Source organism: Botryllus schlosseri, chromosome 2 (genome assembly GCF_051294905.1).
Source record: "Botryllus schlosseri isolate E-star chromosome 2, Bs_hap1, whole genome shotgun sequence".
Classification (NCBI taxonomy): Eukaryota; Metazoa; Chordata; class Ascidiacea; order Stolidobranchia; family Styelidae; genus Botryllus; species Botryllus schlosseri.
In genome coordinates, this window is record NC_137237.1 from 12,963,883 (window position 1) to 12,991,837 (window position 27,955).

The 27,955-nt window shown below is 40.7% G+C and overlaps 1 protein-coding gene across 1 annotated transcript; it reads right to left on the minus strand.

Moving 5' to 3' along the window:
- Positions 1 to 4,097: 4,097 nt before the first annotated feature.
- On the minus strand, positions 4,098 to 27,834 carry LOC145433632 (creatine transporter-like). The gene is made up of 14 exons (XM_080310785.1): positions 27,652 to 27,834; positions 26,704 to 26,810; positions 25,677 to 25,807; positions 23,253 to 23,379; positions 22,927 to 23,077; positions 14,686 to 14,821; positions 14,488 to 14,622; positions 14,318 to 14,421; positions 14,137 to 14,261; positions 12,893 to 13,005; positions 11,934 to 12,068; positions 11,662 to 11,865; positions 11,435 to 11,605; positions 4,098 to 9,159 (listed from the first exon to the last, which is right to left on the minus strand). The coding sequence occupies exons 1-14, from the start codon at positions 27,696 to 27,698 to the stop codon at positions 9,073 to 9,075; spliced, it is 1,773 nt and encodes a 590-aa protein (XP_080166911.1). The 5' UTR covers positions 27,699 to 27,834; the 3' UTR covers positions 4,098 to 9,072.
- Between the last annotated feature and the right edge of the window lie 121 nt (positions 27,835 to 27,955).

Below are 27,955 nucleotides of genomic sequence, written 5' to 3' on the forward strand. Positions count from 1 at the left end.
TATTGGTTACAAAGTAACTATACGACATTCTATATAGGCGATAGCATACTTCTAAATACTGCAGTTATATGTTGTCACTGTCAAGCAATCATTGTCGTCATGGCGAGATCATTTTCAGTTGCATCCGACGTCGTGGTATGTTTCCATTTATGTTAAAAGATTCATAACCGTCGATGATTCTAAACGCCATTACTACCCTCACTACATCATACTATAATCTCAAATAGACATTTAAGAACTCAAATTCCGCATATTTAACTAACATTAAAGATAGGCACGATATAGTCCAGGGGCGGGCAACTTCTCCAGTCGGCGGGCCGGATTGCGGAATCGATACATTATTCGCCTATTCATCCACATGTACTATGAATAAATCGTATTTAATTAATGTATTTCAACGACAGCAATGTCACTTCAAATACACTTCTCGCCAATGTGGATTTGAGAACGGCATTGTCGTAGAGGCTTAGCCATGCCTGCTTCTCTCTAATCAATCAACCTACGCTGCAATCATAATGTCCTATATGGCGTGGACACAAGCAAATCTCTCGGCCCTTTTAAATTGATCTACGTCACGCTGTCCATTTGGTCGAAGGCAATTTGACGGTAATTTTTGACTGGCTTGACGAGCATTAAATTCGATTAAATTGGTATCAATCGAAAGCTATACCGTGGTACTCAGTGGTGGCTTTACGAACGGGGGGGGGGGGGGGGGGCTGGGCGAGAATTAGCGGGGAGGCCTTATAAGTATCTGACCGTAACTTCTGGAGCCCCCCAGACCCCCCTTTCCCGCGGTAAGGTTTGGCCAGGTGCTGGATTCGGCTATGTATATTATTGCATGTGTCTAAGGTTAGACTACATCAAGACTAAGTAATTCTACCGCAGGCAGAGACGTGTTGATCATCGGGATACGGGACTTGTCTAACAAATGCAGAGATTTGATGATGATTGACACATCCGTACGGAATTATATTCTTGCTTGGTACACGGATTTCCATGTTTATTCGTTATTATCCTTAGAAAAACGCATAATCCGTATAGGGGGCCCCTTCGACCAGGGGGGGCCCGGGCGACCACCCACCTCGCCCACCCCAAAACCCACCACTAGTGGTACTGATTGCGGAAATATAAATTTTATTCTTCTCGTTGACCTGGAACCCCCCAAAAGGCAGCCTTGAATGTTGCATTTTAACGGAGTTTGGTATTGTGAAGCAACCATGCCGTCTGGGAGCTGTTGAGAAGCAGCGTAAACCGCAAGCGTATTGGCCATTGCTGCGCCATCGATTGAGCATTCACACTCTCACTCTCGTGCGAAATTGCTCCTGAGCTGCTCAGATGGCATATGGTTGCGTCACAATACCAAACTCAGTTACAATGCCACATTCTAGGCTGATTTTGAGAAGTCCAGGACCACGAGCAGAATAATATTTATATTTTCGAAATGAGTACCAAGGTAGCTTTCGATTGGTACTCATTTTATCAAATTTAATGCTCGGCAAGCCGGTCCAAAATTATCGTCAAATTGTCTTTGACCATGGAAAACCCATTCAGTTTTCCATGCTTTGACCAAATGAAAAGTGTGACGTAGACCAATGTCCAAGAGCCGTGAGATTTGCTTGTGTCCACACCATAGAACACTATGGTGCATTCCTTTATTAAGATTTCGAGGCGTTCAAAAACTCCGATACCTCAAATTTACCAAGATATCAATTTATTAGGGTTAAGTAGGTGGCAAGATAGCGTAGTGGTATATTCCACAGCTACCACACCAATGGGTTATGGGATCGAGTCCGACCGATATCGACTCCAGTATTCCTACCGAAGACTTGTAGGTTTATCTAGGCTCCTCCTCGCCATCTTATTCGCATAAGCAGTGTCTCACAAAATTCTCGAAGTGAGCCGTGCTTTAAGTCGACGGTTGCGGAATCAAAAATAATAAATATCGGCCTGGTGTAAATTAACATTGTAGTCGTCAAACACCATGATTACCACATCCACAAACAGCATTAGGGTTGAGTAGCCCACTACGTAAATGCCTAAAATGTAAGTCTTCTCGATTCGACGAACTTACGCTTAATCTCCACGATCGCACGCTGCGCACACACGTATATAATAACATACAGTCACTAAAATGTTACGTAGTTAGCAAGTAGTGTGGTATCTCGGCAGACTGGGGCCACTATATGGCCGCAATATCATGTAAGACGGGAAACCGTCCGCGGGCCGTATGTTGCCCGCCCCTGATATAGTCGGTGCATTGAGCTGGTAAAATATGACTGTGAGAGTATTTTTATACACTGTGCACAACGATCGATATGAATACAAACGCTGATGTTGATTATACTTCCATAACAACATAGCACAAGACGTGGTAGAAATTCATACCTCGTGGAATGTAGTTCCGTGTGCTCTGCAGAACACGCATGAGGCCACAACCGGAATACAAAGCATTGATGAAAGGTGAAGTAGCCATCCGATAACCTCGCCCCACCACGGATACGAATAATTTCCTAATATTAACGGAGTATATTCCGCACAGCATGCGATAAAGATGGCCTAAAGGTATAATACTGTAACTCAAAAATGCATTTTCGACTTGAATAACATGCCAGATATTATAGCTTTACAGAAGACGTATTAGGTAGCGAAGTAGGCCTACAGACGGGTCACGTCATTCTTAGAAAAGACAGAAATATCAACGGCCTCTGCGTGTTCGTCAAGTCTCGATAAATCCCATTTATCGAAATGCCAACAGAAAGACTGGTGTTCTAAACATAGAAGATATGAGGAAGCTAGAAATTGCCAAGTATATGTATCAGTTCCATTGCGGTCAATGTCCCTCAAATTTCAACGACTACTTCACCTCGGAAACAAAAGCGCACAAGTACAGCACACGCGCGTCAACGAAGAACAACTACCGTATGATCAGGACTGAATACAAGAAAACGCTTTGCTCTATATCAAGTATGCCGGACCCCAATTGTGTAACAGCATCTCGCCGGCTATCCGACAGTCGTCGAGCATGTCCGCGTTCAAGTCGAAATACAAGCAATTTCTTCTAAATCAATAAGCCAATCTTCAGGATTACCGGACCACGACCTAACATCGACCTAGCCCTCCGCCACATGCCACCTCATTTTGTCACTTGCGTCTTATATTCTCTGCATTACTTTTCATTCAGTGTGCATGCCTCTTATTTACTTCGCCTAGGCTAAGGTGGGTGTCTGATCTTAAAGGCTTCTCCAAGTTGTTTCGACACCTTCCTATCTTTTCATTGTATCGCAGTCTTGTGATGTTTTGAAACGATGAAAATATTAATAAACCTGATTGATTGATTGATTGACTACATCTGATCGAGTCCCATATCGTAACACTTCGATGCCTCACCATTATGAATGTGTACCACGTGTACACTGTACAGTGTAGGCACACAACCTATCAAGAAACTGTCAAGGTCACTCCTACAACGCTGTTTCGGTAGTTGTACTTCAAAATTGATATGGTAGGCGGAGACTTCAACGGACACCGCTTTTCATGAGGTAGTAGCGAGATGAATACCTGTTGAAGGTGTGGTAGTTCTGAACACCACATAGCTCGCACTAACATATAGGCTACATATCGTGTCCTAACCGCCGTAGTTTGTGAGACACCGTACCTTTATGGTGTCAGTTAACAAATATATCTGAAAGTTCTTCTCCGCCCTGATAGCTCCGAGAAAGTGCAACAGTAGGAAATGCGTGCCATAAATTTGGACGTGACGTCGATACCACAGAGATAGCTGGACTGGAATGGTTCTTTACGTGAAAATCTTATAGCTGTAGTCATAATACGGTGTCATTTTGAGGAAAACCGCTGATGGCAAAGTGTTTTTCAAAGCTTCAACTTCCATGTGAGACCACATTATATTCATAACGCAGTGCCACTGAGGGGAGTGTTTACCTAGTCGAGTGCACAATTCAGACAGTGCGCATTTATGAGCATAGGCTCAAAATCTGCAGCTGCAATCCGCCATAACCAAACTATATTTTGCGTCGCTCTCGTCTGGAGTCTGCTGTACCGAGAAGTGTTCGGAAGCGCGCAACAAGAAAACACATCACTTCACAGCGGACCTATATACGAAACGTTTATAAACGCGAAAGATCTTCCTAAAAATCCTTAATATTAATGCTTTGAACCTTCATGAGACATCTAAAAATTACTGTAGATACAGTCAAAAAGCCCAAACCAAATTGCAACTGTTTCAAACTTTGCGAAACGTTTAGTAAGCGATAAAGATATTGTTATGTTCGTGCATTTACGTTCGGTGTCGTACAGCTTTCTTTCTATAGGATGAGTAATTACCGCCAATCATTATTTCCTCGTGTGTCGTGCTTGTATTTATATCCTGTGTTCTGTTGTCTCGTGGTCTTTTCATTTAACTGCACTCTGGATCGTGTCGCTGCCGTAAAGTTATACTGCTGATAATATACTGATTTCTTATTGCAACCTCGTCGCATTGAGTTATTGTTCAAACAAGATCTAGAACATAACAATTGGTGTCAGAAGTCGGATTCATAGTTATTTCTGCGACGAATATAAAGCATGGATTCAGGTATATTTAAGCTGCTCGAGAAGCAGCAGGAAATGATGGCGGAACAACGCGCACAGCACAAGGAAGAGATGGCACAGCACAAAGAAGACATGAAGCAACAAAATGCTCAGCACAAAGAAGAAATGGCGCAATTAACGCAGAGGTTGAATCCCGGTGCATCAACATCTGAAGCTACCGCTCCCAAGTTTGATTCATTCGTAAAATCAAAGGAGAAATGGGACCAATATCTGCAACGATTCAACCATCACCTAGCAATTTACGGCATTTCCAACATGGAGAAAAAAAGAGCGTGTCTACTCTCATGGGTTGGACCTGAAACGTACTCGCTCCTACGTAATTTGTTTGGTGCTGCTGATGTCAGTGCGCAAACTTTCGACGCGTTGACCGAGAAGTTGTCTACACACTTCAAGGACTCCATTCATGTGCAAGCAGCCAGGTACGAATTTTACAACTGTAAAATGCAACCGGGACAATCGTACGCCGATTGGATCGCTACTCTACGCGGAATATCCAAGGATTGCAACTTCACATGCTCGAGAGAAGGCTGTGATCAGAGCTACGTTGATGAGCTAATGCGCGATCTCATCATTAAAGAAACGCCGCACGCGGATGTGAGACGGCATTGTCTAACACAAACCAATCCATCCCTCGACGACGTTCTCAAAGTAGCCGCAACATACGTGAGAACGCTGGAAACTGATAGGGTTATCCAGGGCGAGAGTAGCAGTAAAGACACTTCTATCGTCAACAAGATGACGGGAAGTTATCAGAAGGGGAAAAAACCTTCCAAATCAATCCAAGGCAACTTTCCGGAAAGACTGAAATCCTGCAGCCGCTGTTTCATCGATCACCAGAGAAAAGACTGTCAATATCGACATTCAGTATGTCAGAAATGTGGTCGTAAAGGTCATATCAAACCTGTGTGCATGTCTACCAAACCTAGTATCACGCAACAGGTCACATCCGTCAATTTCTGCTCAGTGCCGCTCCTCTCCTTCGACATCGATCAACTATATCGACGCGTGGGAAACCAGCTCTGGATCAACTCCAGCATCAACGGCATTTCGTTGCCGACACAGTGGGACACTGGTGCACCCTCCGCCATGGTGGGATTGACTGGGTACAAAACTTTGGGCTCTCCGAAACTCTCGGCATACCATTGCTCTTTCGTAGCGTACGGCGACAAGCCACTGAAAGTGAAAGGTATTTGCACTGTAACTGTGCAGGTGGGTTCGGAAGTTCGAGTTGGCTTAAAATTGGTGGTTCTCGACGAACACCGTGGGCAAAACATTTTTGGTCTTGATTGGAGCGATGCTTTCTCCATGACCACTAAGGGAACGTCTGCTTTGGATGCAATTTCCTCGCAGATGGTCAAATCGCAATCATGTAATACTATTGACATTTCTGATTCGAACGACAAATTGGTATCTTTTCAGTCCAAATTTCCCTCCGTTTTCTCTAATGTATTAGGACGATGCACCAAGACAAAGGTGACAATTCACTTGAAACCTAATGCCAAGCCCGTATTTAACAAGCCACGCCCTTTGCCTTTCGCAAGGCAAATCGCTGTTCAAACCGAATTGGATAGATTAGTCAATCAAGGTATCCTCGAACCAATCAATTACAGTGATTGGGCAGCACCAATTGTTGCCGTCACTAAATCAAATGGATCAGTACGCATTTGTGGTGACTTCAAAGCATTGAATCAACAAATTCAGATAGATCAACATCCCCTGCCCTCCTTAGATGAAATTCTTCACAAGTTACAGGGTGGTTGTATTTTCACGAAAATTGACCTTGCCGATGCTTATTTTCAGCTAGAATTAGATGATGATGCGAAGAATTTGTGTGTCATCAACACGCAATTCGGTCTATTCCGTTATCGACGCATGTGTTTCGGAGTCGCATCTAGTCCCGCAAATTTTCAACGCTGTATTGATGCCATGATCGCCGGCTTACCCGGTGTTGCTAGTTTTATCGATGACATAATCGTTACTGGCATTGATGAACGCGATCATTTTCGCAACTTATCGCTACTCTTTGAGCGCCTCACCGAATACGGTTTCACCGTCTATTTCGCGAAATGTGAATTTTTCAAAAGTAGTATCGAGTACCTTGGTCATATAATCGACAAGGACGGCAAACGCCCGTCTCACAAATCCGTTGAAGCAATCAAACAGTTGCCTAAACCTCGGGATGTTCGCCAGCTACAGGCATTCCTGGGCAAAGTCAATTATTATCGCGCGTTTATTCCTAATTTCACGAATAAAGCCGCTGCCTTGTACCGTCTACTTCAAAAAGACGCGAAATTAATTTGGAATACGGACTGTGACGCAGCTTTTCGCATTCTCAAAAACGACGTAATCGACGCTACGCAGTTAGCTCATTATGATGTAAACAAGCAGCTCATTTTGTCAACTGATGCTTCTAAATTCGGAATTGGCGCTGTCCTCTCAATCGAGCACAATGGCGAAGAGAGACCCATCGCGCACGCATCGAAAACACTTTCAGATTCGCAAAAAATCCTACTCTCAAATAGAGAAGGAAGCTCTGTCAATCATTTACGGAGTCACTAAATTTCGTCAATTCTTGTATGGCAGAAAATTTACGCTCGTAACGGACCACAAACCGCTTTTAGCTATTTTCTCGCCGGACAAGAAAATTCCCGTTATTACAGCGCAACGCTTACAGCGATGGGCACTAACGCTCATGGCTTACCAATACGATATTCGCTATAAACCGACTAATCAGCACGGAAACGCCGACGGTTTATCTCGCCTACCAAAGGGTCCAGACCCTGAGTTTGACGAACTGGAAATTCGTGAAGAACGCGGAGATCGTTCACGCTATTAATATGGCATTCGATGGCTTACCGTTAACTCGCAATGAAATTCGCGACGCGACGCTGAAGGACAAAACCATGAAACTAGTAAAATTATCTGTCACTCATGGTAATTGGAATCCAAAGACGCACATTGATGATTTTTCTTGGTTTTCGACTCGAAAACATTCGCTTTCTCTGCACGAAGACATAGTCATGCTCAATATTGATGGTTTTCAGCGCGTAGTAATTCCGCAGTCACTTCGCTCGCGAGTCTTATCATTGTTGCACGAAGGGCATTGGGGTATCGCGAAAATGAAGCAGATGGCTCGACGTTACATCGCATGGCCTTCCATTAATCGCGACATTGAAAATCTCGTTAAGAGTTGCGACGCTTGCCGTAAGGTAATGAAAGCGCCTGATCGTCAGTATCGCGAATGGCCCAAAACTTCCGAAAGCTTTGATCGAATTCACTTGGACTTCGCAGGTCCAATAAACAACAAAATGTTTCTTGTCATCGTCGATGCGCATTCGAAATATCCTTTCGTTAAAGTAATGAATGTCGGTTCTACCACAACCTTGTGTGTAGTCAACGCTTTGCGGGAAGTCTTCTCTATTGAAGGCTTGCCCGTAACAATTGTCACGGATGGCGGACCGCAATTCACATCGAATGAATTCGATACGTTTTGCTCCAATTTGGCAATCAGCCATATCGTATCACCGTCTTTTCACCCTGCCTCGAACGGGGAAGCGGAGCGTTTCGTCCAGACTTTAAAAGCTGGATTGATAAAAAATTGCGACGGGGGAAAAGATCTCAAGTTCGCGCTCCAAACACTTCTCGCTACATACCGATGTGCACCGCACCCGGGCATAGACTGGAAAACGCCTGCCGAGATTTTACATGGTCGGCAGCCACGCAATTTGTTAAGTTTGTGCTCGCCCTTCGATAAATCGAAGCCCGTTACGCCTAGACAATCAGTCACTCATTTCGAGATTGGTTCCTCGGTTTACGCTCGCAGTTACCGAAGCGGACCAAAGTGGGTTGCTGGCGGGGTGACGGAAATACTGGGGCGTGTTGTGTACATTATAAAAACGGATCATGGGTATTGGAGGAGGCACAAAAACCAACTCCAACCACGCTTGATTTCAGCTGGCCATAATAATACAGCCACACAGGAAGTTGCTCAGCCTCCGCAGTCGCAAGCTGAGCAACCATTGGTTAGGAGCAGGGCACAAGGTCCTGCAGCTAGTCCTGCCCGTACGTCGGGTAGACGTTATCCCCTTAGAAATAGGAAACCCACCGATTTCTATAGACCTACGTGAATGTGGGCAACCCTCCAACTTACAGGGGAGGACTGTTCTGTTCGTGCATTTACGTTCGGTGTCGTACAGCTTTCTTTCTATAGGATTAGTAATTACCGCCAATCATTATTTCCTCGTGTGTCGTGCTTGTATTTATATCCTGTGTTCTGTTGTCTCGTGGTCTTTTCATTTAACTGCACTCTGGATCGTGTCGCTGCCGTAAAGTTATACTGCTGATAATATACTGATTTCTTATTGCAACCTCGTCGCATTGAGTTATTGTTCAAACAAGATCTAGAACATAACAGATATCACCAAAATTTTCGATATCAAATTGAAACTATTTTAACATTTACAATTACGTAATCATTTTCCCCATTTCGAGATCACTTTCCTTGGCATCCGAATTCGTTTTGAGCCTCGATGTCGTGGCATATTTCCACTTCTGTTAAATAAATTGGAGTATGATATTTTTCCTGCATATACATTAAGGAACTAACAGACGCATAATGCGCTTTATAGATATATGAACAATGAGCATTGTGCAAGCTGCGCCAAATTCACTAGTGAGGATCAACAAACACGTCGCTATACAACATGTATACCCAGAGACGGTCGGCAACGGAGTGCTTTTGCTCAAACTAATCGGTGGGTTAGTCTACTATCACTAGACCTACTCATGTGGTTGCGTTTTTAGACTACTTCGCCTTCTTCTTTCACAGTTTTGAAGTCAAACTATATTTACATTTTAAGTTCATGGTATATGGTATGTCAAGTAGAGATTTGCGGTTGGATTCATTCGCATCGCTTCCAAGTGTAATCTTGTCATGTAAACTCAGCGATAAGGACGCAGTATGACGGTAACCGATTATGACGTCGAATATTGCAGCTAATTGAACACCTTTAGTCATTTTGCGTTAGTGGCGAATAATATTGCAGCTATATTTTTCTTCAGTAGTAATCTTCGGTATCCCGGACTATGTATTTTGCAATATTAATAGCTGCCGCCTGTAAATTGACTAACGAATCTTATGTCACGATTACGGAACTCATTTTCGAAAATTACACCTCTTTGCAGTGTCATTTTTCAGTTTGCCTTAGTCGCAATGATGCAGTCTGCATTAGCCGATTAACTGATAAAAGAATGTGATCCTTCGACCAAATATACTTTTCCTAAATACTTTCTTGATACTTCTCTGACTTTTTGTGTTCACCTTAAATAGTTTTGGTGGCATGCCGTGAAAATCACTACACTTCAACTTGTAATTCATTACAAATTAACGGCATTATTTCGTATTGTCATTATACTTATATAGCAACAATGAATACTTTGACCACGTCTCAATGCCACGGATTATATGCATCGTGATATAGCAGTGTTGGGATGACTTGAATTTTGAATTCATCAGATAGTTTATACTTCATTCTTGCTTTTCAGGCGCATTGTGAAGTGTCCACGTATAAATATTACTTTTCATTTACGTTTTCGTTTTGATTCATGCCATCAGCAGCCACATCGCGGTGTAAAAACAACGGTGGCGTGCCTTTAACTGCCGTCACAATGGCATTAACTTAGGGTTACCATATTTTGAGATTCGAAACAGACTACACTTTTTAAAAATTGTGAATGTTGTAATATCGGAAAAGAAAATTGGCAAATTTGAAAATTTTTCGACCAATAGTACTGTGTCGCATTTTAATACTTTTTATAGAAAAAAACGAGGACAAATTCCCAAAAAAGAGGACATTTAGGCGTCCTCCAAGGACACTTTCATGAAAAAAGAGGACAAATTATCTTAAAAGAGGACTATCGTAACGATACTTAACTGGCTTTATAATGTCATTACAATCGTTCATCGATTTATTTAATAAAATTGTTTGTATGAAACTAATGAAGGGACCGTGCATTTGAATATCCATGCATCAACATTTTCAAATTGTAAATGGAAAGGACGTAGTTCATTTTTGTCCTTGATGGAGTCGCGGCATTTCGGCTCATAAATAATTTTATCTGTGTGACATGAATATTACTAAGCGATCGACGTAGGCCTACAATTACGTTTCCTGGTTTTTCAAAGCCATCATCTCCACCAGTTCTACTGCTAACTTTGATCACGTGCGCTGCGAGAGGATATTAAAAAGGATAAAAAACGTTATGTTAAAAAATTGATACAATCGATTGAAAAATCATTACCAGTGTGACGTCATATGTGTTCATGCCTCATTTTAAAACCGGCTAGGAGGCGCTTAAGAGCGTCCGGAATTTGGGCCACGAAAATGTGGTAACCCATGGCCATGGGTAACCCTATTTTATTCACAGATGTCGGCGCCAACCTCCATGCAACTCCTGACTCCTATCGTCTCGGCAGTTTATGAATGGCATGGCACCAAGATTGACGCGGTATAGCGTATATGCATCTGCGTCGGCGTATTAACTCAAACGACTCAAACTCAAAAAATTCAGTGACTTGAAATTGACTTCAAATCGAGAAATTTGTGACGACTTGACTTTTTAAATTTGTCAGATGTGACACGACTTGAAGAATTTCGAAATGACTTGGGACTCGATGGTAATGTGATTTGATGTCAACAGATAAGCATCAATGCGACAGAATTGTTGGGCACACAAAAACTGTAATATGAATAAACACACGAAACATTTAATTTGCACCGCCGTAATATAAACTCGGGCGCACATGTCGGAGTATAGCAATTCGTACCTCCTGAAGTGTTGCTCCGCGTGCTCTACAGAGCACGCATAAACCAACCACCGGAATACAAAGCATTGACGAAAGGTGAAGAGCCCATCCAATAACCTCGCCCCACCATGGATAAGAATAATTTCCTAAAGTCAGTGGGGTGTATTCCACACAGCATGCAATGAAGATGGCCTAAAAGTATAATTGCAGTGTATTGGTAACGCATCGACTATTTGCAATATAATTACCATGCAGAATAATGGCGTGATAAACTGGATACAGTATTTGATCAAGAATGACGGAAAATATCCTATCATGGACTTCACATTATGCCAAAACTTGTCGATTCCGTAGATCCATGCCACTGCTACAGTTTCGGCTATTGCCACCCACAGTAACGCAATACCACTAGCGCCGTAACGATTCACCAGTTCGAAAACGTAGATTCCATTCTGTGAACAGGTCGAAATTTTGATTAATGCACCCACTTCCGTTTCATCAAACGGATCTTGGCACTCACATCTGCAAACTGAGGTAAGCTCAGTAGTATCAGTGCCCCACAAAAACCCGCTCTCCAGATCTGCGTGCCTTTGTGACCGAAATAGTGAGGCCAATAGTCTGCCAGCGCGGTGATGTTTCCCTCAACTATTGTGAACTGACAATATATATCGAGGGAGTTATCCATGCTAGAAAATCACAACGAAAAAGTGAGTATATACGTTTTTTTTCATAGGTGGTCATTTTTGTTCCGCGGCATATTCAACTCGTGGATATAATTTGATATACCGGTATCGGTTGAAAATACTGCATTCTAGGGTTATTTTTAGCATGACGTCACCAAAATTTAATTTTGACGTCACAGTGGATTCACATTGACAATGGAAGATGTAGGGTAAGTATGGCTCCTTTGATGAATTATAGGCTTCCGACCCCTGTCATAAACGGACTAAAAATATCTCTAACCAGGACTACATCGTCATGCAGCATTTTTACTGTCGGCAGACATCATCACGAGAACATCCATTTCATACCAATGATCTATATCTACGAGCTATAACTGTAGAACCAACGACGATTTCGAGAGTTCTAACCATGCCGAATCGTATACGTCGACTATATCGCGTGCAAATCGCCCGTCGGCTAATAACACATGTTTTTGGAGAGTATTTACACAATTATGGCACAATAATACAAAGAAACATATATATATTTTTTTAAATGGCATTGTCTTAAAACACTGTTTAAAACATGTTTTAAACAAAGTATTTTAAACATCATTTGTTTTAAATGCAACCCTGCTGCAATCCCTTAGTGATTGTTGAACATTATACTGCTGAATTCATTAAAACTTACATGGTAATTAGAACAGAATAGTGACTATCATCAACCGAAACCGTGAACGCCTTATTTCATATTGTGCCCGAGGATCGGTTGTATTATAGGAACCGTTATAGGAATGTGAATCAATATTCAACTTACCACCCCGTCAATAGCCAGAAACGACATTCCCAGGAAAAACGCTGCGGCCCAAACTTGAGGGGCCGGCAGGGTATTAAATGCGTTCGGAAAGACGAGGAACACTAATCCCGGACCTGGTAACAAGATATTGATTTCTCGACCGAGCAAATACGTCTGAACAATTTCAATTAAATAGTATATTCATATTGAAATGAACCCGAATATTTTCGGCTGACACTCGTCAGGGGTAATCGTCAGCAACTAGTAGAGAATTGGAAAGAACATTGTATATCAACAATCGTATCACAAAATATGACGTCACCAGCATGAAATTTCGAATGAGAGAGCGTTCAATGTACTATTTTAGGTGATACACGAACTCCTTTTGTTGACAGAGTTTTGGTTGGTGTATTTTGATAAAAGTTGATTCCAAGGCACACAAATGGAATTGTGAACGGCCTCGACCTACGATTCGAAATCGGTGGTCTCGATAATTATTCGCACAAATCGGATTATCCAACAGATGTTTGCCGATGGCAGAATTAATGGCCTTTGATCGATCAGCATCAATCTTAATTTCAAGTAACATTTGGCCGATCCTTCAATATCTCCTATTTAGTTGAATTTACGAGACTGGACTAAAGACCAATGCATATTGTGAATATGCATCTATTTTGTGTGGTGAATCTCCCTGATCCGAGCCATTACCTCTACAATGGGGATAGTCGACTCAGCACGGACCTACGGATAGATGCAAAATCGGTATTGCTCTGAGAAATAGAATCGTCGCGTATTAGAAAGTCTCGTCGCATTGCGGCTTTCCGATTGCTGGTCACATGGATCATTTCCGACTTTAAGAGAGATTAAGGGGGTTCCAGTTCCTGACCATATATTAATTTATATTCTTATAATTGGTGCAATAGTATAGCATTCGTTTAGGGCCCGTTTTGATAAATAATGGGTTCGGGTCGCGAGCTTTAACATTACCATATATCTGTTTACGAAGAGATTTTGCTAGCGGTATCCGGTTGTCCAACCGTGCAGTCACGTGCTAGGCATCTATCCGTTGGTTATTTATCTATCTCTATACTCACACTCAACATCGATTAGTTCGATATATCGGCTATACATTCCTAGTTGCAAACTATACATTCCTACTAAAAACTTTGACAGAATGAAGATATTCAATGGATAATGCCGACTTCCAGCGCGGTCACCAAAATCTTCACCGGAGCCGCTACATGTCATCGACGAGATTTACTCACCTCCTTCAGCGATGTCAGTGACGTTTTTGCCTTCAGTAAACGCCATATGACCAAGAAAAGAAAACACGACGAATCCGAAAAATAGTGAACTCAAGCAGCAAGTAAGCACGAAGACGTACGCGCTCCTGATACAGAAACTGGGATTAGAAATAAGCCGTGCAGGCGAAGTGCGAGCCTATACTTGTAGCAATCGAATGAAAACTTGTTGTAGCTTCCCATTCCGTAAAAACAGCCGTAACATATTCCAAGCGAGTAAATTATCTGAGTACCCCCATCGAGCCAAACCTGAAGAAATACAGGCGGAACATAAGATATACGTTTCCTCCGTCAAAGAAACAGAGCAAATTGTACCTCCGGTTCGGCTAGTCTAGTGACTTTGGGTGTGATGTAATAACGGATCCCGTCGCCGGCTCCTTCCAACGTTATCCCACGTACGAACAGAGCAAACATCAATACGTACGGAGCTATCACAGTAACATACGCGGCCTGCGTGTACGGAATCAAAATATTGAAATGAAAAGGGAGATTCAAGTATAGCGGTTCCTCTACCTTTCCAGATGTTCGTATTCCTTTGTATATGCAGAGATAACAAGCTAACCAACACAATAGGAAACACCCAATCATTTTCCAGTTAGAAAAACTTCCAACGTCGCTCAATCCCGAAGATCGCTGAAGCACGTAATTGCTGCGTAAATATATCGGACATTGTCTGATCTAAATTATGCTGGCTTACATGGTTGAACATGGTAATGCAAACGTACTTTTGGTAAACGCATATTACAAAACTGAATACCAACCTTTTTAAACCAGTGGCCCCTTCGGCCGAAAGTCCCCCATAAGAAACAGCTTTCTAATTACTAAAAATGTTGAGTAAACGTGGCAGGTGTAAGTCGGGCATGTTTCTGCCATATTATAGGTCAGTTACCCAGCAATAGAGCGCCTGATAAAGCCAAGCGAACTCTCCTGATTCGTCGGTGCACATGCACACGAATGGAACTTGAATGGAACTGGTCAGTTGGTCATTGGGGGTCTCTTATTTATAACTATAGGATGATGCCAAGACTACAGAGCATGTTTGATGAGCACTATACACGGACTACACTATACAATATATAAGAGCTTCACATTTGTACATGTGCTTGTTCATGTGCAGTGCATAGGGAGGTGCGAACTATTGAAAACTTCTAGTTCGTGTGAACACGATCTTATAGAAAAAGTTAGCCGCGTAGATGACAAATCACTACACGACGGCACGTGACGTCACAAGGCTGACTGGTCGCATGATACATGTACAATTGTACATTGTACATTGTACATGTACAGCCTCTATCTCTCTAATACATGAACATAAATAGACGTGCATCGCTTGATTCTAAACAGTACGTGAAGCCAATCGAGTATAGGAAAGGTGGACCACAATGGATACAGGGGCACAATGGGGAATCGTGAATACTATCAAAACTCGACAGGAAGAATATACTTAGTTACGATGATTTAGTAGTGTAATATCAGCCGTAATCCTGATGTGGTTTGATTTCGCCATGGTCGCTGTCTTTGCGAGTTGCTGCTTAATTTTGCTAACCTGCGAAATTTACATCGCTACCTTTCGATCGAGTTTTAGATGGGTATATCTCGTATGTCTTGCTTGAAATTAGTACCCATAGCTTAGTCCAGTGGTTCCCAACCAGGGGGGAATTCCCCCCTTGGGGGGAATTTTGAAATTTTTAGGGGGGAATCTGGCTTTGGCATTGTATCGGAAGATATACTGGGTTCACAAGGTTTTTGGATTTTTATGGTATAGAACTGTTAAGTAGAAATTAGTTCTTAAGAATTGTATGTTTCTGTGGCGGATTTCAAGATAGGTGTATGTTTAAATGCCTTCCGTAGATATTACACCCCCTGATAAAGTGAGGCTCACGAGACGATTTCTTTGGGCACGCGACAGCCTCTCGACCAAATTGCTACTATAAGCAGTAAAACGTCAAGCCGAATTCAGCAAGAAGGCCGCGAGTGAAATTGTTTAACTTTTTAAGCCAACATATGAGTTAACGTGAAAAACATACCAAATTCATCGATTCAACTCAAGTCCATAGCAAGTAGACTTGCTGATTTATTTTTCGTCAACGGCTACCCGACCGGTCAAATTTAACTGTACTTTACCAAAGTTTAGTGCGGTCCGCATTCGACAAAGTTCGGACATATCTGAATATGTTTGGCCAATAATTGCTCAGTCAACAAATGGTTGCGCGTTAAAAAGCACATTTTTTTGTCGCAGGCAACTTTTTCATAGGGGGGAATTTCAGCTCAAATGTCGGCCAAGGGGGGCACGAGACGAAAAAGGTTGGGAACCACTGGCTTAGTCGGAGCAGTTATTAGTCGCCCTGTATGCTATTTCAGGTGCAGGATTGCGGTTTTAAAATATTAGAGGGTTTTTGCTTTGAAGAAGGGGAGGGGGGGGGGCAATTTGGTTGGAGCACAATGGTCCATTGATATATAAAGGCAGATTTTACAAAATATATAAAAATCAACATAAGAGTGCGTGTATTAGGTCTCCCTGCGCGGGAGGGATATTATTGTTAACTCACTGCAAAATGTCGCGTACAAAGAGACATTTTCAGGAAAACAATATATTAGTTTAGAGCTAAAATTAGAGTAGGCCTATAAAAACATTTAGGAAATTTGATTAGAATTAGAATTAGAGTATAGGAGCATTTCACAAATTAAATTATACTTAGAATTAGAGCATAGAAAAACTTCACAAATTAGGTTAGAATTTGATTACTGACATTTCGCTTTAATTTAGTGAACTTAGACAACTATAATTATCTAGTTGTCAAAGTGTGCCTTGGAGTGTCACGCAATAAATGAAGGACATTGAGGATGATTTACCACCCCCTATAATCAATGAGGATTGCTGAGTCAGCAGCTATCTTCATGCAAGTTTCATTACGATTCCAAACTTCGGGATGTAAACTAAAACTGGTCTTGGACACCTGCTGATCAATCAGTTTCTTTAACCCTTCTCAGTTTCTTGCTAACTAATGCAGTGTTATACTTTTAATACTGGCTCATTTTTTCCCGGCACTTGTTCCACTGTACCCTGCCTATGGAGCACGATGGGACAGAAAAGTACGTTTTTCAAGTGGCTGATGTGCTTTCGTTATTTCTCCGTATTTTCAAATCATTTTTCTTCAGAAATATGCATTTTATATGCATCCATCGTTTTGCTAAAGTTCATTGGTACTTCTGGTTTCGAAATATTTTATGACTAAAAATGTGATTTTCGGCCCATTCGAGAGCGATTCAGTTAAGGCCCGAGTAATAGACTTCGAGTCAAATCGAGTAATCGAGGGTCACCTGTTATACACAGACAAAGGTGGGCAAAAGTATTCGGTGTTGTTACTCAAGCAGAAGTAGAAGTAACGTTTTAAATTGCTACTAAGTGCAAGTAGAAATAGCGATTACCAAGATATGTCAAAATTATAGGAAGTGGAAGTAATAAATGAAGGCATGAAAAGTACTCAAGTAGGTAGTTTCAAAAAGAAGATTTGGTCGAGGGGTGGCATGCTTCAAGCAATTCATCGGACGTTTGCACTTCCGGACTTGCAGGGTACATCTTAGCGACTAACGCAAAATGATTAATGAGACTGCAAATATACTAATTCTGTCCTATCCTAATTAGAAGGCTCTCAAGGGAGTAAGAAAATTTCGAAACTATATAATTCTCGTAGTGGCAATAGGGTATCATTTCGGTACTTAAAACTATGATCTATCGACATTCGAATCCTCACATTTTATACAGGGCATGGTATGGTATGGAATGAAATTTCGGTATCGAATATGGAAATTTCCAATTATGTTATGGAATTATATTTTCATTCATTCCATACTTTGGCAGTTTTGCCAAAACCATGAGAATGTTCCAACATTTGATTTGTCAAATCGATTACATGCCCTAGCTCACTGACAGGTCCGCTGGTCTATATGTTCATTGTTCATATCTCAAAGTGCGACTCACACTCACTCACCCACCCCCGACAACATCTATTTGAAGACAAAAAAGAGTATAGTAAACTTCGTAAACTACCAGGGGGAGTTTTAAAATTCTAGACTCTGTTACGTCAATATTTATATCAATATTTATATCAATTTTTTTGAACTTCGAAGTCATATCCTGCGATTTGCTCGGATTTTCATCACGCAATAGCTATTTGACATGAAGCGTCTTTGTAATTCCTAAATATGAAGCTTGTCTCGGATCGACGTTACGCCATGTCGGCCTTCAACACGCGTTCCAACCAATGTTCCCTCTTAGCTGCGCGCATGCGCAATTGCGCAGTGCTAACACGGTCTATGTGCACAGAAAATCTAAGCTGCGCACAAAAAATCCGAATGGATGACTTTTTTTTCTTAGTCGCTACACACTGTTGTCCAAGGGACTGCGCAGTGAGTTGGTGAGTGCGCGTAGATTCGTGACGAATTAGATGGAACATTGGTTCTAACTTCAATTAATCGGGTTATCTCTGATAAAAGAATGGACAGTGGACACGTCGATGTTGCTAATAAAGCTATTGTAGCGGCACTACTAGGCGCGCTCGTCGATCGTGTCGATTATTTGATTAGCAATTTGTGAATGCTTCCGCATCCCTTTTCAATGCGTTCATGTGGATGCGTTTACTGGGGAGTTACTCTTTTCGCTCGCAATAAACGGAGCTCTCTCTTCATTGGTGACCTCGGCAGGCAGGAACGTATTCCTGCACTACGAGCCTGTATCAGCAAACAGGCAATCAGAATTCGGTAGCTATTAAGCTCCCAACCTTTTGGACAGAGGAACCACGAGTTTGATTTCGACAGGAGGAAGCACAGTTCGCTTTGAAAGGAGCTACTGCGGATGAAATCAAATTCTATTACGTATTTTCGGCTTTAGATCAGACCCCAGGGAAACGGCCGATAGAACTATTGGACAATCTTCCACAAGCAGAGAAGTACAACACAATCAAAAGCAGGTTATTACAGTCCTTTGCCTTGTCTCCATCAGAGCGACCTGCACGTCTGTTGAATATATCACCTCTCGGCGACAGAATGTTCTCGCTTCACTAATGAATATCACCCACACATTGGCGGAGAAACTTGATCTGCTGTCGCAAAATCCCTAATGATTGTAGCGATGTAAAATTGTATTTTAAGAGAAATGTTAATGCGACAATATCTTTATTTTGTGTAAATTTGTACATGATATATATCCATATTACGGCATGCTAGGAGTATGTTGCCTACTAGTTCTACATGTCATGAGTTTTTGTTGTGATTCCCGAATAATCCGGTACGTATTCTACGTTCCGTCTTCAATAACAATGGTTTAAACGATTTTCGCGCCAGGACCTATTTGGGTCAATTATACCTAATTTGGGGGCGCTGAATACGAATCTGACGTTATTTTTGCTCCGTCGCATCACGTTTTTGAGATATTATATATGCTGAATATTTCTACTAAGTAGAAAGTAGTTCAGGGATAATATTGCACACTATCATGAGTCGAATTGTCATAAAAAACGCGTGAAATAGCCTCTGAATCACAGTAGCTGAAGACATTTTTCGAAGATTCTGCCCATGGGTGGTGTCATTATAGTCATTTTGCGTTAGCTGCGACGATACATTTTGCGATTCCGTATGTAGCCACCTCCGACTATAACTGTTGAATGCATGCGACCACCATACCACCGACCAAATATTTACTGACTTTCTCAGACGTTTCATTTCGTCTTCCACTTGAAATAGTTTTCACACGTCTTAGTAATTATTACTTCTACTTGTAATTGAGTAGAAATGCAAGGCGTTGCTTGTGCTACTTGAGTAGCAACGCCGATCAGTTCGACCAACTCTAGTTCACAGTAAAATATTACGGCAAATCAGAAACCGCCAAAACTGTAAGCTTTTTGTATTTAGAACTGGCGTTCAATCATGCTAAACACTGAGAAAAGGCTTCTAAACCATTTAAAAACATCACTAGAAATTAACCAATGCTCATGTCGGGCTCTCTTCCAGCATAGAACACATGGTATTTGGTGCAGGCCACAGAATGTCCTATATCGAGACAGATTGACTGTCCTAGAACCGATGCATATTTATTTCTATTGTGAAGTATTACGCACTTTATGTTTCGTGTTGAGGTGTTAGTAAGCAGTCTCCATTCATCTGGTTGTCTATAATGGACAATGCAAAAGAATCCCTTTGTATCATGGAAACAACCAAAAGAAAAAACAGTGTTCAGAAACAGCTTGCCTTGATTCCGATAAAATGCAACAGTATATGAAAACCGGAGACGAAGAATTTAGCATGATAAGTGCAGGAGTAGATTAATGATGATAAATTATTTCAAGTTATCATGATAAACACTTTTTTCTTTGGAAAAGCATACATCCTGTTTCTTCTAATGTTTCAAAACCAGCTTAAAGGGTCACATATTTAGGTCATGTACCGGAGGGAACAATCTCTTCTACATAGTATACCAGCAATAAAATGTTTATTGTTTGTAAACTTCTACGTTTTACGAAAGAGCAGTGTGCTGTCACAGAATGCATTGACCGATTAAGTCTGCAGGACAGATGTATAAAGATAGATAATGTACTGAGCTAAATTATAGGTACGGAGCTACTAATCACAATCTTTAGACGAACAGTGGCATATAAAGATAATAACTGGTGAGGCGACTAAAAATAGTTACATCCCCGTATAAATTTATGGGTCGAAAAGAGTTCCTGATCGAAATATGATAGAGAACCACTGGATTCAAGTTCACCAAAAACTCAGTTATTCTGTTCTACAACAACCCAGGTTTCATGATAGGTGATTTCAATAACAAAATTTGATCTGTTGCTGTTGTATGCTGACCGTGATGTCACGAACCGAAATTTGATTATTTTATAAAAATGGAGGAATTCATGCAGAAAAATCTGACGTGATAGAGAAATTCTGAGCACAGAATCGGATTCAGCTACTTTAAATTAGCCTGAATCAATCATTAAAATTTTTGGCGCAAAATTTTTTTCGAAATTTGTAGACCAGTGTTATTAGTCAACCTATATCGCTGACATCTGACTCTAATAACTTTGGGATATAATTGGTTCATCAGGGCTGTTTAAATGGTTAATTGCATACAAAATGATCATATCATAACCGCCGAAAAATTACCACATATCAAAAACATAATACTATATGAGAGGTTGCGCCACTGCGAAAGTATGGAATAAGTATCAGGTATGGAAGAATGTTGCTATGGTATGGAAAATTGTAAGTATGGTATGGAACGATTGAGGCGGGTATGGAGTATGGAAATTTCCCCTTCCATACCTTACCATACTGTGCCCTGATTTTACATGGTCGATTCTGACTCTATAGGTCTCCAATAGGGACGGTGTGAATCTCTGAAAGGTCCAGGTTCTGTGTGAACGCGAACGTGAACCTCGTGACGTCATGTGACGTCATATTACTAATTCCAACCCTACATTTCAGTTAAGTGATAGCCAATAATAATAAAGCTGTAAACTATATGGCATTCTTACGAACTGCCATATTTTTAAATAACGTATACTAATCGCGCAAAGTGTTGAAGTCGTATCCGGCACTACTTCTCCGTATTACTCTTCGACTGAACTTGATGTCTTATAATATGGGGGAGGGCGCCATGCCATGATGTTCTCAGAAGGGGTGTTCGAGTAAGCAAAGGATTAGTACCGCATCTCCATATCAATACTATCATTTACATCCCATGTTGTGGACGGCTGCTTATTCTGTCAAAAATTGACACCTCCTGGGATGCATCAATATGAATCAAGCTCCCTGCACCTTCATCATAGCTCCATTTACAGCTTTTGGCAGTCCATGCGAACGAATTACAATCGTTTTCACAACTACTTACTTACTCGAGTAGATTTAAATTCAGTCAATTCTACTTCTACTTCAAGTAGTTTTAGGTTGCTTATGTAAGAAGTGCTTCTACTCGTACTTGAGTAGATTTTTTTCGTCACTACTTCTACTTCTACTTGAGTAGCTTTCTTGACTACTTTGAACACCTCAGCAATGACAAGTTATACAGCAGTAGTCAACACCCCGACCGCTCGGATTTGGCTTTTATGATGCAATAAACATATGAAGTCAAGATTGACCCGGCACGCCGGTTAGATTTTTTACATCAGACAACGACATCAATTTCATTGATTAGTTGATTAAGAATCATTCGCTGACTACATGTAGTGTACGTCTTTCTTAATCTTGTGTGATTGCGGGTCAAGCTCACAGCAGAAAGTCACTAAATATTCACAAACGGAAAGCTGGATATTTCGAGCAAACTTTTGTACCAAACAAGTAAAATTTTTGAGATTGTCAAGGTGCATGCTCGTTTAGTGTTGATTTTTTATGCTGACAGCGCCATGCATCCAATCCAATAAATTTCAACCAAAGATGTTATAATGAAGTGAAAAGTGTAATATATGAAAAAGGTTCACAGTGCAGAAGCTACCAAGGTTCGTTTGTGCACTTGAACCTCTAAATATCTGCGGTTCACACATAGAACGCGAACGTGAACCTCACGTTCACGCCATCCCTAGTCACTAGCACTTGTATCGTTATGTTAGCAGTAGCTACTTTACGACTCACAGTCATGCGAAAGTGTAATGCTAAACGGGTATGTCACGTTATACGGGGATAGTGCATAACAGGTGTAGCCTACTAGCTAGAAATATCCTCAATAGCAGTTATCTTACTTGAAAAATTGAAATGCAGATATCTTACTTGAAAAATTGCACAGGAGCGGAAATCCCCGCAGCTATTGTTGAATCATTAGTGAGATCACGAAACACAGCGTCCACGGATGAATTGGTAGCATTTGGCCAGTTTTCGATCAATCCAAGGGGTATGCAACTTTGATTATTCCACCAGTTATCTTTGAATGCAGTTGAAACATACATATTCTATATGTCGCCATTAGCCTACATATCATCACCGAAGTTCTGTTCCGGTATCTAACCTTAAGCATTTGCATTATGACGTGCTATACCAATAATGTCGCACTGATCAACATATAGGACAAAAAAAGGGTTGTGACATTCTTCGCTTACTGCATGTTCCCCAGGCTAGTTCTTCCGTCGTGAGAGAGTTGAAAAAATAAAACAAACACCAAGCCATGACGACGACGAAGTATATATTGGTTAAGGAGCAAATGACCATGCTTGAGAAGCCAATTCCCTGTCAACAAAATATGAAAGTGAAAATCCATCAGATCATGATATAAGAATTAATTAAGTTAGATTAGAATACGGCGAAACAAAGACAGAACTCAGAATGATCCCTGATGAAGGATTTTATCGTATATGGATTTATGCAATTTGACGCGGGCATAGTCTTACGGAAATTATGTAATTATGTAATGTATGAAATTATGTATATAAGTGCTCCTTCAAACTCATCGGTCGACCAGTTAAAATATTACTTACATATTCATTGGCGCGTCATTTGGACGAAATGTCTCAATATAACATAACGCAGGTGAGCAGTGAATAAGTCGTCAGTATATTCCTCTCTGGACGAGGCCACGATACTCGTTCTGATAGGTGGTAATTGCAGAGGCGGTCAGTAACGAAGTACTTCTACTGTTTCGAAGTACTCAAGTAGTTTTCCTCTACTGGTACTTACTCAAGCAGATCTTTTTTTCGCTACTTGTACTTCTACTTCATAATATTTTGTGAACTGCTCACTTGCTTTTCGCTATTTTCAGTTTGTCAAGTAGAAGTAGTCTAAGCACCCAATCAGAAAGATAGCCTACGGAATTTCGGGGCTGTTTTCACATAGTACGAACATTTAATTTTCATAAAAGTCATGAATTTTTGTTGCGCTTCGCGCTCAGTAGATATGGAGGGAAAAATATGTTTCAAAGAAAGTATCGGTGAATATAATTTAGATGCCGGGTTGCGTGGTTCCGTTCACACCGCATTGTCGCCTAGATCAAATATTTCATCACAGTAAGTATGGCCCCCGTAACGTTTGAAACTACCGTTTGGCAACCTAGCAATTACCTGTTATACCTAGCAGCCCATGACGTGTACTAATCTGGAAAAGTGGACTTTTACTTTTTCAAACGTTAGACCTGTTTTAGCAGACCACCGTTGAAACTTTCTGCATAAAAGACATGAAATATATTTCCGGCTCTATAGAAGTAGTATTTGTATTTTTCTTTCAATTACGAGTTTTATACGTTGTGCTCTAATTAGTCTCAGTTCTTTTGTCTGGAGAACATACATGTTGAAGTATAAAAGCAAGTGTAGAAATGCCCTATATTTTTCGAAAATAAAGCTATACATTATATGGCATTTTGACGATCTGCCATATTTTTAATTAACATGTGGTATACTAATCACGCAAAGTGTTAAACCATATCCGACACAACTTCTCCGTATTACTACTCGACTGAACTAGGGGTCTTATAATATGGAGGAGGGCGTCATGCCATGATATTCTCTAAAACGGGGTGTTCGAGTAAACAAAGGATTAGTATCGCATTTCCATATCAATACTATCAGTTACATTCCATGATGTGGACGACTGCTTATTCTGTCAAAAATTGACACCTCCTGGGATGCATCAATATCAATCAAGCTCTCTACACCTTCTGCATAGCTCCATTTGCTGCTTTTGACAGTCCATGCGAACGAATTGCGATCGTTTTCACAACTACTTCCTTACTTGAGTAGATTTAAAGTCAGTCAATTCTACTTCTACTTAGAGTAGTTTTAAGTTGCTTATGAAAATAAGTACTTCTACTCGTACTTGAGTAGATTATTTCGACGGTACTTCTACTTCTAATTGAGTAGCTTTCTTAACTACTTTGACCACCTCTGGGTAATTGTTCAGCCCAGTAAATCGGTTCAAATTTTTAGGTTTGTAGCAATATGGTCATCATTAAATTCCCACAATTCAGATTCTTGTTTATCTCTAGAAGTGGGGCCGACAATATAATATATATCAATCTAACGAATGGTACAGATGGGTACAAGAGTGTAAAATGAATGCATGGATGATAGGATAGGGTTACTATACGTCCTCTTTTAAGAGGATTTGTCCTCTTTTTTGACTTCTTTGATAGTGTCTTTGGAGGACGCCAAAATGTGCTCTTTTTTGGGAATCTGTCCTCTTTTTTGATAATTTTGGTTGAATGTACGTGGAAATTGGACTGACATATAGCAAATCAGCGGCCAAGCAACGCTCCGACGTGTTTTGCGGGACTTGAGCCAGAAAAGTGACCTTTTTTTAGTCAACCAACGGAAAACCTGATAGAAATGGGCATTTAAGTTTTTAAGCCAGAAAGTTGAACTTTTTTAGTCAACCACAAAGTCGTGAAAAATTTACCATTTTCCCGGGTTTTACTGAAGTATTGTAACTCTGAAAATTTTGAAAAGTGTCCTCTTTTCACATTCCTAAAATATGGTAACCCAAGTTTTAATGCCACTCTAGAGGTGGAAAATTACACACATGGATTCACAACTCACTCTCATCAGAGGTAAAATGTCCCAAGCAGCAATGCAGCCTTGCCTGGTAAATTGTCCTACAGCGATTTCCATAAACAGTAATGGTACACCGATAAGCACCGCAGAGAGCAGATATGGTACGAGGAAAGCTCCTGTGCAGAAAGTTAGATTATCCCCTGCATTCTATGCGAAAAGAGTATGCATTCACACCCAAAGGGCCGTCAAGGGTGATATACGAAAACATAACCTAACTCAGAATTATATCGCGTTTATAAATCCTACATTCCTACGTGCACACATAATTTGGATTAATATGTTGTAGCTACACGATTTATACCACAATATAAATAGGGTTGCATTTAAAACAAATGGTGTTTTAAAACACTTTGTTTAAAACGTGTTTGCATAGTGTTTTAAAACATTGCCATTTTAAAAAGAACAGAATTGTGTTTTATTTTCAAAAGTGTATATTGCATAATTATGCCAGACTTACGTAAATACTTTCGAAAAACGTGTTGTATGAGCCTACGGACGATTTTCACCCGATATAGTAGACGTGCACGATATGGAATGGTTGAATGAAACCCTCGAAATCGTCGTCGGTTCAATAGTTATAGCGCGCAGTTTTTGATCATTGGTACGGAATGGATGTTCTGATGATAATGACCATCGACCGTAAAAATGCTGCATTACAACGTAGACCTGGTCCAACATATTTTTGGTCCGTTTAAAACAGTGGTCGGAAGCCTTTTTCGACAAAGGAGCCATATATTTACCCTCATTTTCCAATTGTCAATGTCATTCAACTATGACGTCACAATTAAAGAATCGTTACGTCAGGCCTAATAAAAAGCATAAAAAAAATAAACATGTTTTAAACAAGGGCCATGTTATAAACATGTTTGATTAAAATTGATTTCTGATTTTAATGCAACCCTAGATTACAGATTGTATTATAGAACACGGATTATGTATACTTGAATTGATTTTTTACTATAACTGACACGATAGTCCCACAGAAACAATAAGTATGGTAAGTCAATATTACCGCCACCGTTTTTGAAGCAAAGGTACGAAAATCTCCATATGTTGCCCAATCCTACATTATATCCTATCACGTTGAAAGCAAACTCGAACTTGTTTCTCCATGTTATCCTGCAAGCGAAGGGGGTGCGTTATATGTGTATAAATAATAATCAGTAGTATAAATGCATATACTTTACACAATAATAAAAGTATGACCTGCACACGTTCGCAGAATAATTCACGTGACCAAATGGTATAATAGTCATTGCAATCGAATGGATATACCATAATATTTTATGCAGTTGTAGGGCAATTCTCGCATCGCATCATTCTGGAAATTCAGGTCGAATGAAATATATTCGTGAAAGTCAAATAATTATGTATATTTTTCACATTGTATCCCACGTGGATAACTGAAAGATTTAAATAAACATGCAACTTCTGTAGCGCTCGAATTTAATTCTTATTTCTATTTCTACCTAATTGTATTAATTGGTTTAGTAACTAGTTTAGTAAAACTCTTTCATAAATCCATACCTTTGACCCAATTACACGTCTAGTATATAGCCTATCCTGTCATTACAAACAACATAGACAGATATAGGTTGAGCGTATGGTCACAAGTCATATTGTGCCATTCATATACGAATCATGTATCACGTGGATTGTTTGATCTCTCCGCGGAAGAATATATTATCCACTTCGATCAACGCCTCAGGACAAGAAGTGCCGTTGAGAATTATGGATTGACGAAGCGGGGCTAGAATGAACCCCACAGGTAACGTAGTAAGCGAATAATTAATTTTACTAGGAAATTAACAAGTTCATCATGACTTCATTACAATTGTATTCTGAGTATCTGATCGAATTCCAAAGTATAACACCCGAAAGCAATAAGCATCCCTTGTTTCCCACTCTTAATATTCAAGATTTAACATACGTGGGTTAGCTATTCTCATTTAGATCTCACCTCGAATCGTCCCGAATACTATCGAATTTCTTTACGCTATTCGTCATTTCTACGTCAAATCCTGTAGTCGCTGCTCTGGAGTATGTCTGATATGTAGGAAAAAGCAGATGCAGGTTAAATGCCGACCCCTTATTTCATCATGCGAGCGTACACAGCAAGTGTGGAGAATGAAGTATGGCTTGACTTGTGCGACACGCCTGACGTCTCCTGTATCGGGTCATATAGGAGCCGGTATCGCGGTTCAGTGTCACACACGAGTTGCTCAGGAATTCCCTTGTAAAATCCTGATCACGTGTCCAAGGAG